General features: G+C 43.2%; 1 protein-coding gene across 1 annotated transcript in view; it reads left to right on the top strand.

Annotated features, from left to right (window-relative positions):
- Nucleotides 1–4,686, top strand: part of snx7 (sorting nexin 7) — a 36,276-nt gene extending 31,590 nt beyond the window's left edge. Inside the window, exon 9 of the mRNA XM_085763475.1 lies at nucleotides 4,553–4,686. Within this exon, the coding sequence (XP_085619601.1) occupies nucleotides 4,553–4,633 (81 nt within the window). The 3' untranslated portion in view covers nucleotides 4,634–4,686. The remainder of the gene's footprint in view (nucleotides 1–4,552) is intronic.
- Nucleotides 4,687–15,604: the final 10,918 nt, after the last annotated feature.

Raw genomic sequence — 15,604 nt, 5'->3', positions numbered from 1 at the left:
AACATCTACCTTTATTCTGAAGGAGCTTTATTACAAACATCTACCTTTATTCTGAAGGAGCTTTAACACAAACATCTACCTTTATTCTGAAGGAGCTTTAACACAAACATCTACCTTTATTCTGAAGGAGCTTTAACACAAACATCTACCTTTATTCTGAAGGAGCTTTAACACAAACATCTACTTTTATTCTGAAGGAGCTTTAACACAAACATCTACCTTTATTCTGAAGGAGCTTTAACACAAACATCTACCTTTATTCTGAAGGAGCTTTAACACAAACATCTACCTTTATTCTGAAGGAGCTTTAACACAAACGTCTACCTTTATTCTGAAGGAGCTTTAACACAAACATCTACCTTTATTTTGAAGGAGCTTTAACACAAACATCTACCTTTATTCTGAAGGAGCTTTAACACAAACGTCTACCTTTATTCTGAAGGAGCTTTAACACAAACATCTACCTTTATTCTGAAGGAGCTTTAACACAAACATCTACCTTTATTCTGAAGGAGCTTTAACACAAACGTCTACCTTTATTCTGAAGGAGCTTTAACACAAACATCTACCTTTATTCTAAATGATTTATCTATAAGAATCTAATAAGACACCTGCAGCTGGGAGGGAGTTATAACACCTAGCTGTAGGAGGAGGAGGAGGAAGAGGAGGAGGAGGGATGGAGGGAAAGAACAATGTGAGGAAAGAAAAAGACAAAGACAAAGAAGAAAAAGAAGTAGAGAATGGGTGAGGGGGGAGGGAGGGAGGGAGGAGGAGGAAGAGGAGGCTGGAGACTCAAAGACACAATAGAGGTTTGAAGGAGGAGGTTTAAATATAGACAGAGAGAAGAAAAACACTGAACATCACAAAGAGCCTGAGAGATGGGGGGAGGAAGAGGAGGAGAAGGAGGAAGAGAAAGAGGAGAAGGGAGAAGAGATGGAGGAAGAGGAAGAGAGAGGAGGAGGAAGACCAGAAGAAGGAAGAGGAGGATGGAGAGCGAGAGAAAGACGAGGAGAAGGGAGAAGGAAGAGGGACAGGAGGAGAGAGGAAAAGGAGGAGGAGGAAGAAGATGAGAAAGGAGAGGAGGAGAAGGGAGAGAAAGAGGGAGAGGAGAAGGAGGAAGAGGAAGAGAGAGGAGAAGGAAGAAGAGGAGGAGATGGGAGAGGAAGAGGAGGAAGATGAGAAGGGAGAGGAGGAAGATGAGAAGGGAGAAGAGATGGAGGAAGAGGAAGAGAGAGGAGGAGGAAGACCAGAAGAAGGAAGAGGAGGATGGAGAGTGAGAGAAAGACGAGGAGAAGGGAGAAGGAAGAGGGACAGGAGGAGAGAGGAAAAGGAGGAGGAGAAGGGAGAAGGAGGAAGGGAGAGGAAGATGAGAAGTGAGAGGAGGAAGAAGAGGAGGATGGAGAGCGAGAGAAAGAGGAGGAGAAGGGAGAGGAAGACGAGAAGGAGGGAGAGGAGGAAGAGGAGGAAGTTGTGACTGACCAACGTTCAGTTTCTTCTTTCTTCTAACGCTGCATCATCATCATAGATCGGTGGTTGTGATTGGAGCTCTCTGATTGGTCGGCACAGAGACCCTGTCACTGTGTGTGTTTCCTGCTGCAGGTTGAGCAGGTGTTTGAACCTGATGACATCATGGTGTCATCATGAGGGGGGTTTAACTCTACCGTTTGACTGTTATTAGGTTAAAATTCTGGCCAATCAGGGCGCGGAAACGTTGAGTGACAGGTCCGAGCAGCTCCGTGGACAGCTGCTTCGAGGCCAGTGGGCGGGTTCTCGGCCGGTAAATCCAACATGGCGCTGTTCAGGCCGCCATATTGGATTCACAAAAACGACTCAAAACAAAACCACTGGGGGACGTCACGGACGCTACGTCCATTCTTTTTACAGTCTATGGTTTGGATGCGTAGCAGCAGAACAAAGACGTTTGTTCCACTCGACACTGATTCAGGATTAAACGCTGGAATTGGATTTTCCTCTCTGAGCTGACAGAGATCCAAGCTCCGCCCCCTTCCCCTCGCTCCTCTTCCTGCTCGCTGCTCGCCGTGGCTCCGTCTCTCTGTGTGTGAACTGGAGATGAATCAATCTTGTTTCCTCAGATTAACGTGCAGCCGTTTCCTGCTGCTGCTGCTGAGTCGACACGTTAAACCTCCGCTCGCAGATTTAGAGTCTCAACGAGCTTTGCTACAAACGCCATCACTCCCTCTCTCCCTCTCTCTCTCGCCTCGGGAGCTCAGAGCAGAATGTAGATGAGCAGCAGAGACAACAACGGTTAGAAAGTTAAATCACCGCTTTGTTCAGACACTTAGAGAGTAAAAGCCTCAGGACGAAAACCTCCAGTCTGCATCGGTGAGGTCTCACCGCTGAGCTCTGTAACACCCGAGGTCTCACCGCTGAGATCTGTAACACCTGAGGTCTCACCGCTGAGCTCTGTAACACCTGAGGTCTCACCGCTGAGATCTCTGGACCTAAATATTGGTTGCCAAATATTTCGCAATTTCGTGACGTTTTTTCATCAAAACCATTCACACCGGCGGCGACGCGAATATGCAACAGATGCAACAATTATAAAGCAAAGTTTCGACCAGACCAACAGACCGTGACTCCGCCCCCTTTAGGAGACCAACAGACCGTGACTCCGCCCCCTTTAGGAGACCAACAGACCGTGACTCCGCCCCCTTTAGGAGACCAACAGACCGTGACTCCGCCCCCTTTAGGAGACCAGCAGACCGTGACTCCGCCCCCTTTAGGAGACCAGCGGGCCGTGACTCCGCCCCCTTTAGGAGACCAACAGACAGCAGACCGTGACTCCGCCCCCTTTAGGAGACCAACAGACCGTGACTCCGCCCTCTTTAGGAGACCAGTTGACTGTGGCTCCGCCTCCTTAAGGGGAGACCAGCAGACCGTGACTCCGCCCCCTTTAGGAGACCAACAGACCGTGACTCCGCCCCCTTTAGGAGACAATCAGACCGTGACTCCGCCCCCTTTAGGAGACCAGTAGACCGTGACTCCGCCCCCTTTAGGAGACCAACAGACCGTGACTCCGCCTCCTTTAGGAGTCCAGCAGACCGTGACTCCGCCCCCTTTAGGAGACAATCAGACCGTGACTCCGCCCCCTTTAGGAGACCAGCAGACCGTGACTCCGCCCCCTTTAGGAGACCAGCAGACCGTGACTCCGCCCCCTTTAGGAGACCAGCTAACACTCTACAGGTTGATGTGTTTGCAATTTATTTTCATAATGTAACATAAAGTTCCCAAGAAAATAAAAAATAAAAATTGACGGATGGTTACCATGGAGATAGATGCAACAGCATGACATTGCGGAGTAATATTTTTAGTGATGAGTCAGGCGCGCTGTCGTGCTGATTTGAGCACGCTCTAAATGTCTTGTTGACCAATCAGATGCTTGGTCGGGACCAGTGGTGTAGTGGGGGTGGACGCCATCGAAATACCATCCACTGCCACACTAAGTTTAGTGTCACTGAACAAGACTGTGGTGTTTAATTGTTATCTAGCCTAATGCCACTGCCACAATTCATCACCCTTTCCAATTTTAAAACCAGACTTAAAGCAGAAGTCAGGTGAATGTTTGTGTTAATCTAAGTCTTAAATAGTTGTATCTTCCGACAGCAATCACTTCTATAGAGTGTTTGGTCTGAAACACGGGTCTGTCAGTCACTCTGCTCTGCTCTGAGCCCAGGAGAAAACTTTCCTTGTATCCTACAACCTTTATCCAATGAGGAGAGAGAACGGCATAAAGGGGCAGTCCTCTCTGTGTGTGCAGCCAAGGGATGCGCCTGAATGTGGTGACGTAGGGACGAGGGCGGGGACTGCTATCTCCATCGGCTGACAAGAAGTTAGCCAAAACGACCGGATCGCTTACTTCTGCTTTAACTAAATTTTAAAAAACAGTTTGATTTTCATGTTCTATTTCAAATATAAAAAAATAAAATCTCTAGACAACAGAAATTAAAAAACAGACCAAAAACCTACCTGTAGGCCAAAAAAAGGTCTTTGGAGCCCTCCTCAGATATGATTTTAGACATGGCAAAACAAGGCCTGACATCTACAGAAATCTGTGTGCATAATATCACACAAAAGTGGGTGCAGAAGAGGATTTGAGGAGATTTTGAGCTGAAAATGGCAGAAACTTGATGGGAGTCCCCAACATATCTGGAGTTAGAGGTGGAAAAAGTCATAACTGATCCAGTCCATCCCACAGTCTTACCTCGAAAATGACAACTTCTGGTGTCAGAACATGAAAAAAAAAGGTTGTCTTTGGTCTGTTTTTTAGTTTCTGTTGTCTAGTGATTTTATTTTTTGTTATATGAAATAGAATAAGAAAATCAAACTGTTTTTAAAATGTAGTTAATTGCTCTTTGAAACTCAAAAAGAAGAATTCTTTGTGTTTCCATTTTATTTCTTGTATTTCAACATGAAACTCAAATAAACCAATCTTTTTTTTGTTTTTTATTTCACATTCTTCAAAAGAAAATCCAATGACCAAAAGATACACTGACCCTAGCATAAATACATATTTCAAATGTGTGTGTTTTAGTGCCTGGCGGTGTGGGAAACCTTCCTCCTGTCCCAGCGGGCCGAGCCGAGCGAGCAGCGAGACGGAGAAGAGGTGTGTTAGAGGACGAGTGGAGACTCATGGACCCCCCCCGACCCCCCCTTTTCTATCTCTCTCTCATTCCAGTGACAAACCTTCGACACTTTGACCAAACGTACGAGTGTTTACACAAACCTGCCAGTCTTTAAAGGTGCCTTCTGCTAAAAATAAAGTGCTAACGTGTCAGTTTTTCTACATTAATGATTAATAGATGATGATGATGATGATGATGATGTCACTAATTAGAGAAACAGCTGAACCAATGAGGAGGCAGCGTGTGACTATGAGACGTGACCACTACTTTGTTGTTGTCGTTTTGTTTTTTTACCAAACTCCCGTCGTCATGGCGTCAGAGTGATGTCATCGACCAACAGAGGTTCATGTTTACATGTTGTTTCTCTCTCTTTGTGCTTTTATTCTGAAAATTTTTGAAAATGTAAAAGAAAAAAATCTGAATGAGTTTGTTTCCATAACGATAAATAATAAATAAATAAATAATAATAATAATGGTGATGATGATGATGATGATGATGATGATGATAATAAAGACAGATCTGACCCTGTGTGATGTCGGTTGTCGTGGTAACTGCAGCTTCACTCACTCACTCACTTCCTGTTTGAGTTCATCGACCAGTAGCAGCGTCGCCTGGTCGTCATGGTTACAGACAGTGATAAGAAGAACGACAACGTGGTTTAACTCTCCTATCGACCGGTCGGACGACAGCAACGACACGGGAATCGAACAGGGAGCGGAAGAGTCGACAACATTAACACACACAGACACACACACCCCTCCTCCTCTTTCTCATCTTCTTTTCCTTCTTCACCTTCCTCTTCTTCCTTCTCCTCCCCCTCTTTCTCCTCTTCTTCTTTCTCTTTTCCCCTCTTCCCCGCTTCTTCCTCCTCCTCTTCATCCTCTTTCTCCTCTTCTTCCTCTTCCTCCTCTCTTCTTCCTTCTCTTCCTCCCCCTCTTCTTCCTCCCCTTCTTCCTTCTCTTCTTCCTCTTCCTCCTCGCTTCTTCCTCCCCCTCTTCTTCCTCCTCCTCTTCATCCTCTTTCTCCTCTTCTTCCTCTTCCTCCTCGCTTCTTCCTCCCCCTCTTCTTCCTCCTCCTCTTCATCCTCTTTCTCCTCTTCTTCCTCTTCCTCCTCTCTTCTTCCTTCTCTTCCTCCCCCTCTTCTTCCTCCCCTTCTTCCTTCTCCTCTTCTTCCTCCCCTTCTTCCTCCTCCTCTTCTTCTTTCTCTTCCTCCTATTTCTCATCTTCTTCCTCTTCCTCCTCCCCTTCTTCCTCCTCTTCCTCCCCTCTTCTTCCTCCTCTTCCTCCCCCTCTTCCTCCTCCCCTTCTTCCTCCTCTTCCTCCCCCTCTTCTTCCTCCTCTTTCTCATCTTCTTCCTCTTCCTCCCCGCTTCTTCCTCCTCTTTATCCCCCTCTTCCTCCTCTTCTTCCTCCTCCTCTTCCTCCTCTTCCTCTTCCTCCCCCCTCCTTGTTCTCCTCTGCTTCATGTGGAGCCTCTGGTTTATTTAGAGAAGCTTCTTTAATTTATAATGTGATGAAGTGTGGAGGGAAAAACCGACAGTAACAACATGTTGTACAGCGGAGGAGGAGGGGGGGGGGGGGGGGGCTGTTGACTCTGACTGTTACTGTTAGTGTCTCTGTTACTGTAGAGATGTAGGGTAGTGAACTGAACTGTACTGTAGACTAGTGGAGTTTAATGTACTAATGTATACTGTACTGTAGTGGAGTGGAGTGGAGTGGAGTGTACTTCACTTTGTTGCAAGGCAAGGCATCTTTATTTATATAGCGCATTTCATACCAAGGCAACTCAAAGTGCTTTACATAAAGACAAAACATTAAAAAAGAAGCATAAGACAGAATAAAAACAAACAAAACACTAAAAACAGAGCAAATAAAAGAAAATAGATAAAGTTTTAAGTTCTCAGCTATAAGAACGTGAAAAGAGAAATGTTTTTAACCTGGATTTAAAAGACAGTTGGGGCTGATCTCAGTTCTGCTGGTAGTTTGTTCCACTTGTGTGCAGCATAACAGCTAAATGCTGCTTCACCATGTCTGGTTTGAAAGTGTAGTAGCCTACTATAATATACTATACTGGATTAGCCACATACTGTACTATACTACTATACTGTACTGTAGTATAGTATAGTATACTATAGTATAGTGTGCTGTACTTTGTTGTTGTATAGTTAAGTTATTGCACGTCTGTCCGTCCTGGGTGATGATCCTTCCTCTGTTGCTCACCCTGAGCTTTCTCCTGGTTTTCCCTGTTAAAGGGTTTTCCATGGAGTTTTTCCTCAGTGGATGTGAGGGTCTAAGGACAGAGGATGTTGTTATGATGGGATGTAAAGCCCTTTGAGACAAACTGGTGGTAGAAACGGGCTATACAGATAAAATTGCCTTGTCTTGTCTTGTATGGTGTTGTGTACTGAGTGAAGTATAGTGTACATTAAGCTGGTCTGCTCTCCCTGCCTCTCTTACCTACCAGAAGCTTCCTCCTTCAGCTGTTGTTAACATTTCCATGTTTCTCACATTCTCTGTTATAAACAGTTTTCTTGTCTGTAACAACATCTCTGTCCCGTCTGTCCGTCCTGGGTGAGGGATCCCTCCTCTGTTGCTCACCCTGAGCTTTCTCCTGGTTTTCCCTGTTAAACAGTACAGTGACTCTGTAGAGCTGCTCTCAGATTTATGGAAGAACTGGTCATCTGGCTGAGGATCAATCAATCAATATATGAAAACATGAAGTTTGGTCATAATGAAGAAAAAAGTATTTTCTGTGTTTTTACATTCATTTATTTCTTTAATTCACAGAAACAGGAAGTCACATCAGAGAGAGTTCAGATGATCAACATGTGATTTTACTAAATGTGAAACAGTCAGACACAAACAGGCAGTGAGTGAGTTGGTGTCCACAAACAGCTTTACAGAATCATCAAGACTTCATCAGATGTCAAAGATGAACCTGAACTCATTGATTATCAGTGATTGATCATTAGAGATCCAGTCAGACTCTCTGTGGTGTCACTCTCACACAAGTCAAACAAACAACTTTCTGTTTTTAATAATGAAATGTATTGAAACAATAAAATTGAATTCCCCTGAGCGTCTCACAACACTTTCACTTTCTGTGAGCTGTTTCCTGCAGCAGCTGGTGGCAGCGCCTCACACACTGAACATCTGACAGTATAAAATCAACCAATCAATCAATACCAGATTGAATCAGGATGTGAGTGTTTTAACTTCGGGACAGAGCTGCTCAGGTGAGGGGGATCAGACTAGAACATGGACAGACAAGCACACAGTTTATATACACACTACAGCTGTACATTATTATCATTCAGAGTCACAACAAAGCAGTTGCATTAACACGTACATTATTATTATTGTTGTTCACAAACTCAGTCATTATACACTCATACACTTCTTTATCAACAGCTGATCAATCATCAGTCTAGTTTTAAATACATCACCAAAACAACATGATAATACAGTGGTCAATAACACTTCTATAGACCCATTATAGACCCATTTAGCGTGGCAACAGAAATACTATTTTGCCCCGGCCACTCAAACGAGTGAGCAAGCAGGACAAGCTTTTTAATTACACCATGGTCTGGGTGAATACTCGATTCTGATTGGCTGCTGGGTGTCCCCATGAAGATGTTCCAGTCAAATTGCCTGATTACTTTCTAAATATTAGTGCACTGGTTCAAACGCATGTTGGTAACCATGGCAACGGAGACTCGGACCACAACTCGGACCAGCAGTAAGAAGTTCACTGGCCGTCTGAAATAATACTTTGACTTTGTGTCACGTAACACTTTCCTGCAACAGCAGTGCATTATACAACACATTAATTGTTCTGAATGTGCTCTTCATTGTTGTAAAACAAGTAAACGAATATCAAAGACATGTTAACATGATAAGTTTCATATTGACACAGTCAAATCTACTGTATTGTTGCCTGCATGGTGTTCGGCTGCACTTTGTATAAAAAGCAGTAAAGCAGTAAAAAAACAAACAAACAAAACAATCTCAATCACCAATATACAATCGGATCGCCAATCGGCACAACTTTATTAAATAATCCTCTCAGCTGCTTCTTGTGAAAAACATATGGTTTTAACCCCAAAAACAACATTAAAGTACAAGTAACTGATTTCATATTTCTTTCATTCATAAGTGACCATGGTATAAGTGGGATAACGCCCTCCGAGGTGTCTGATTAACGCGCACATCACACACACACAGCGATGGGACTCATTGCTCCTAATAATAGTCCAATACACAACAGAAAATATCAATAAAAATGTGTATTTACCTCTGAAAACCATCCACAAACTGTTCATAGAACCATCGGCCTGCTTAACCCCATATTCTTACTTCATTTCTATAGTTTCCTTTTGTTTCTGATTCATGGATCGAATAAGGGGGACAACTGATTAGCTGGTTGAGCAGGTGGAGGATCACTGATCCTCCAGCTACATGTCCTCCAGTCCAGGATCACTGATACTCTAGCTCCAGGAAATTGAAGTGCATGCAGCTCTACCGTTAATGTATATCTTCTATAGCTATAACCAACACCAACATAACAACCACCAACAACAACAACAACAACAATAACAACCCACAGAGCAGTCAGATCAGTCTTTGGACCCTTGTCTCCTCTCCCCTCAGTGTCTCCTGCAGAGAAACACACACACACACACACGAGCATCAGTGATGTCATTCTGACTACACCTCTCAGGTGTGAACAGGTTCATATGAACAAACTCACCTGAGTCTTGAACAGTCAGGTCGATGCTGCTGATGAGTTCAGGTTTACTTCCTCTTTTATTTCCAACAAGACACTCGTATCTCCCGGTATCGTTGACGTTGACGTTCTTCAGAATCACAGAAACATCTCCGTCCTTCATCTCTGGATCTTTCAGCTCCACTCGACCAAGATAAGACGGATGTAGGGAGCTGTTTTGAAACTGTTTGTCCTTGTAGAAGAAGATGTAACCTTTTGACTTCAGATCAGGTCTGATCCATTGTATCAGTAAGACTACAACTTCTCCTGAACTACGACACGGTAGAGTGGCGTCTTCTCCTGGTTTCACTGTCATCGCTTGAGGATCTGAATCAACAAATATATAGACACACGTGTTAAGGCGGGTTTACACTGTACGATTTTGCCACGATTTTCTCCTCCCAGACGAGTCGCAGCCTAATTTGCATAATCTTAGAGGGATCGCGGGGTCGTGAGCATAATCGGGACGTATGGTTAGTGAGGCTCTGCGTCACGTCCCGACGTCCTAAAGACGAGTCGCCGACCTCCCGATTATTTTCTGACATGCCAGAAAATTTCTCGTCGTGACGGACAATGTATGGGGTCCTACGTCACGATTCTGCACATACGACAGGTTTTTACCATGATAGTCAGGTACAAATATGACTTGACCCTAAACAAATTCTAACAAAAGGTTTCTCAGTTGTTTTTTATAGTATTAGATGTCCTTAATAACATACTAAAAGTTTGTCTTTATCACTCTGTAAATGAGAAAATACTGTCACCAGCCCTAAAAATTCAAGTTGGTCGTGTTTTTAGGAGTAAAATGTTGTATAAATCAGGCTATGAATGATATATCAACAATCCCCTCTGTAAAAACCTTCAGAATATAGAAAGGGATCAAACTGGAAGGTTTGGTGTCTGTAAGTGCTGCTGAAGTGGAGATTTCGGGCTCTTATACAACATTTTACTCCTAAAAACACGACGATATTTGAATTTTTAGGGCTATAGTATTTTCTCATTTACAGAGTGATAAAGAGAGATATCCAAAATCCCCTCTGTAAAAACTTCTGACTCTAGTATGTCAACAAAATAAAACAAGAATTTTGAAAGTGGCTTTTATCCATTGTTCAGATTTCGGATATGCAAATTAGCGCATATTTCATGAGATATTGCCTAATTTACATATTTAAACATACAATTTGACAAAACTTGTAATACAAAAAATATTTGTCTTAATGTAAGTGATAAACTTGGGAAGTTTCATGGTGATATCTGTTAGTTAAAATTTTTACCCTATTCACCTGTGGTGTCTCCTCAGGCTTCCTATCCATCTTGGACGCCATCTTGAAAATAACACCTTTCTAGTGGTCAAATTTTGGTAAACTTTTAGTATGTTATTAAGGACATCTAATACTATAAAAAACAGCTGAGAAACCTTTTGTTAGAATTTTTTTAGGGTTAGGTGGTTTTTTTTCATATATGTACCCGCCTATGACAGATTGTTTTAGCACAGAGCACAGAGCCTTTATGAACCTGAGTGTGATGCTGAACCTCGTCAGATGGAGTTAGAACGGGCAGACAGAGAGAGGAGGGACAGGGAAGTGACCAGCTGAAGTTAGACCACAGCTGTGACAGACAGGGTGACCGGGTGATGATCAGTAATGCAGCGCAGTCCGTGATGGAAGATCAGCCCGACAAATGTACACACACTATCAATCAGCAATTGAGGACGATTATTTTTTCTTGCCGTTACAGTATAAAATAGCGAGCCTACACCAGCCACTTCCACTGTGCTCTGGCTCCTGATCAGCTGAATTTTTAAACAAAGTGCAGGCGAGAGAGAGAACTAGTGAGGCTCCTCTGACAGCTGCAGGTGAGCTGCAGGTGAGCTACACGTCAGCTGGCTGGAGAGAGTAGCGCCGTCCTCTCCCTCTCTCTCTCTCTCTCTCTCTCTCTCTCTCTCTCTCTCTCTGCAGCACCGGCCTTGGAGGTGATGCGCGCTGTCTGTCTGTGTGTGTGTTTGTCGGTCTGATCTTCCACATGGACTCTGCTATATAGGAACCAACATCAGGAACCAATGTCAATTTGATGTTTACAATCGAGCAATTATAGAGCAGCACAAATCTCAGCGGCATCGCAGGGTAATCGTGGTGGAGAGCAATCGTAGAACGACGTGCAATTAGTGGGGGTCTGAGACTGATCTGAGACGTAGGACTGAAGAGGGACGCTCGTGCAGTTTGAGATGTGAACAGACGAATAGTCGTGCAGTGTAAACCCGCCTTTAGTTAGAGATCCAGGCGTTCATAGAAAACAACTGTCGTGGTCTTGGTCTGGTACCAGACCTAACCCTCTGAAACTCTGTTATGGAGCCAAACAACAGGAAGTGATCCACCATGATAGAGAGTGACTGACAACGGCTCTTACTTCACACTACAGTAGGTAACCAGAGTTCAGTTCCTTACCTCCAGAGGACAGACATGAAGGGAGACACAGCAGGAGACACAGGGAGAACATCAACACCGAGGAGGAACACATCTTCTTCTTCTTTAAAGTGGACAGTGAGCAGCAGCCGACCTCAACTAACCTGCTGCTGTCAATGAGCAGTAGCCTACAGCACTCTCTGGTTGAGTCTACACACCACACCCAGAGGAAGGAGTCACATGAGTGAACGCACTACAACATGGCTCATTTAAAACACCTGCATGTGCATGCATGCATGCATGCATGCATGCACGCACGCACACACACACACACACACACACACACACACACCACATATACTAATTCAACTTAAACATTTTATAATTTGATTTAAAGCAGAAGTAAGGTGAATATTTGTGTTAATAGAAGAGAGCAGAACACCTCAGATCATTTGCCGAATGAACCACTTTTGTAAAAACTATACACTAATTCATAAAATTCATTTTGTTGCCAAATGGAAACACACACGTTTTGTTTGAACCAGTTACAAACTGCTGTGTTTAACCTAAATCACTATCAGCAGTTCTACTTCTCAGTGATAAGAGTACTGTAAGTGAAGAACACAGAGAAATTGCAAATATACAGCAAATTCACCAAACACTGACACATTGTAAATTGAACATACCATTTGTTTCTCCATAGACTTAAATCAGTCAACATGTCAACAAAACCTGTCCCAGGCTTCATGTTACTACAGTAGAGTTCATCACACTGTCTGTGGACAGACATACAGTAGCCTAGTGTCCAGGTTACAAACTAAAAAAAAACAAAGAACTGTCCATCTCTTCACCTGGCTATTTCTAGGCAAGACAAGGCAATTTTATATGTAGGCCTATAGCCCGTTTTTACCAACATGCCATCACAACAACATCCTCTGTCCTTCACATCGACTGAGAAAAAACTCCATGGAAAACCCTTTTAACAGGGAAAAATCGGATTCTATTTTGGTAAAAGACAGGTGACAGGTTTCTATCATGCTTAAACCAGATTGGTGTGTCTACATTTCAGCAGTCATAATCACGTGGCTCACAGGTGTGGTCTCTTAACAGTTAGGCTGCATTCCAAAAGCAGGTTGTTCCATTTCTCTAAACAGCTGATGTGAACTCGGTGAGATCGACCCTTGAGGGATGAGTGATCGAGTCAACATTGATGGTCACTCCAGACCATAGCCTGTAGAGAGAATGGACGTAGCACCGTGACGTCACCCATCGGTTTGGGGGAGTCTGTTTTGTGTCTCTACTACGGGGGTTTGAGCTGCGCCATGTTGGATTCTACTTGCCATATTTGGAGCGGTGTGGCCGTTAGCCGGCCGAGAGCCCGCCCACTGGCCTCGTAGCAGCGGTCTCCAACGTTTCCACGCCCTAATTGGCCAGAATTTTAAACCTAATAATAGTAAAACAGTAGAGTTAAAAAAAAAATTCACCCCCCTCAGAGTGTGTGCGGGGGTAGAAACTATCGATTGAGACCAAAAAAATAAAATGTACCAGGCTGTAAATGTGTTTTTAAGCTGTAAAGTGGGTGATTTTAACATGGGGGTCTATGGGGTTGCTCCCTTCTGACACCAGCCCCCAGAGGAAGCCGAGGGGATTGCAGTTTAGTTTTTTGAACACGGAAGTGAGCTTCACTTCTCAGACCGACAACTGCCCCCTTGCTCCAGAGCTGTGTATCACCCACAATGCATTGCAGTGGTGCACGAAAAATACACATGCGTTGGCAATAATGAACCTCAAACACTGGTTGTGTGTTTACCACCAAGGAAGAAGAAAATTAATGTCAGTAAATATTCAATAGGCTCTATGCCGAGGGTCACATGACCAAACCGGAAACCGGGTAACTCCACTTCCGCTTAGATTCTGACAAGCACAACGCGCGGTAAAAACAAATCAAACAGACCACAGCCAGCTACTTCTACGCGTTCTTTTGCTACAGGTACGTTATAGTCTCTTTTATGTTGTATGTAATGTATAATGTTTTTTTATCGCTTTTATGTTTTATGTTTGAAAAATGTCGAGTAAAGACAGGGAAAAGAAGATGAAGTGCCAGTCAAGGCAAAGTGCTAGCAACCACAGCTTTTGCTGTGTTCCTGAATGCCCTATCTCAGGGAGATTCAACAGCTCTGTCAGTTTCCACTCGTTCCCCAAGGATGTGGACCAAAGAAAGAAGTGGATTCACAATATTAAAAGAAAAAACGTAATAATAAAAAAGAGCACCACCGTCTGCAGCCGGCACTTCCTTCAGACCGACGTCATACAAGGAGGTTACAAGTTGTATATTAAATGTTTTTTTTTATGTTAACAATGGACATTGTTGAATAAACTTCATATTTCATTCCTTTGTGTAATCTTTTTTTCAAACTGGTAATTGCAAAGTATACAGAAATATAGAGAAGGCATTTTTTAGAGCTTTTAACCTTTTTACCATGTCCACAATATGTTTTTTACATTATAGGCTACATTACATATGAATAAATTAACCGGTGGAAGTCTTAAATGTTTATTTCCATGTTGGAATAGCAGTGAACCGATGACAGGCTCATAAAAACAGATTAACTCAGCCAGTAATTAATCGTGAGAATTTGCAGGGAACAAGTAGTCTATAACCTGGCAGTAAGTTACAGACAGCGAGAGTTAGCATTAGCACAACTATTAACATTTTATAAGCCCTTGTCCATTTTCGTGGTAGGAGCTTTAGATATGATTCGATGGACGTCGGACATGCTCAGATTGGGTAATTCCTGCAGGCATCGTGAATAAAAAAGTTGTTGTGCCATCCTGGGAAGAGCAACAACAAAATCGTGGAAAAATGAAGTGGGTTTGATTTGTTTTTACCGCGCGTTGTGCTTGTCAGAATCTAAGCGGAAGTGGAGTTACCCGGTTTCCGGTTTGGTCATGTGACCCTCGGCATAGAGCCTATTAGACTAGTTTAGCAGTGACAACTTGTTAGTTACCATGGTGACTGACTCAGAGTTTAAGTTACCTCTCATCCTGGAAAGGAAAACCAGGAGTTTCCCGGATCTCAGGGTTCACTTACTCTGGGTTTTGATAAAACCTGCTTTCTGGAATATTCCTCTGGCCCTGACTCCGGGTCCACATGGTAGAAAATCTCTCTAAGTGAAGCACCTGCTCTCTGTTTACAGGAACCATGCCCAGAGGATGACATGTGATGCACTCTGCAGTGTGCAACTGCAATTTGCAAACTGTGACTATAGGTCACATCCTGATCACAGACCAGTGGTTAAACGTGAGACAAACACTCTTTCACTTGTCTTCATGAAATGGCTGCTTCTTTCTATCAACGAGTAACAAGATTTTAAGTTTTGATATAATGATATACTAATCATTTTAATTTAAATAATTTGTAAATTAAAGTCAAGCCTTTCTTATCATTAGATCAGCTTCAAGTGAGGGTGCTGATGTCCTTGCTGGTTGAGTCCTGTCACCTTCTAGATTTTTTAATTCTGTCTTAACTCGTGTCTTTATGTTTTCACTTCACACACTATTTTTGTTGAATACAGACACTCAGTCTGTGAATAGATAGATAGATAGACACTGTGCTACATAATTTGAGTACAATACATAATTTAAAAATGATATAATACTTGTGCAAAAGGGCCAAAACATAATTTAAAAATGTATGTTGTTGTACATATTATTGTTTATGTTCACCTACTACCGAAGGGTGGAGAGTTTTACGGTCTGATTGCCACAGGGAGGGCGTTCTGTAGTGGTAA

The sequence above is a fragment of the Trachurus japonicus genome, chromosome 20 (genome assembly GCF_045865225.1).
Source record: "Trachurus japonicus isolate A0001 chromosome 20, Traja_1.0".
Lineage (NCBI taxonomy): Eukaryota > Metazoa > Chordata > Actinopteri > Carangiformes > Carangidae > Trachurus > Trachurus japonicus.
Note: the sequence above shows the minus strand (reverse complement) of the source record. Positions and strands in the feature narration are given on the sequence as shown.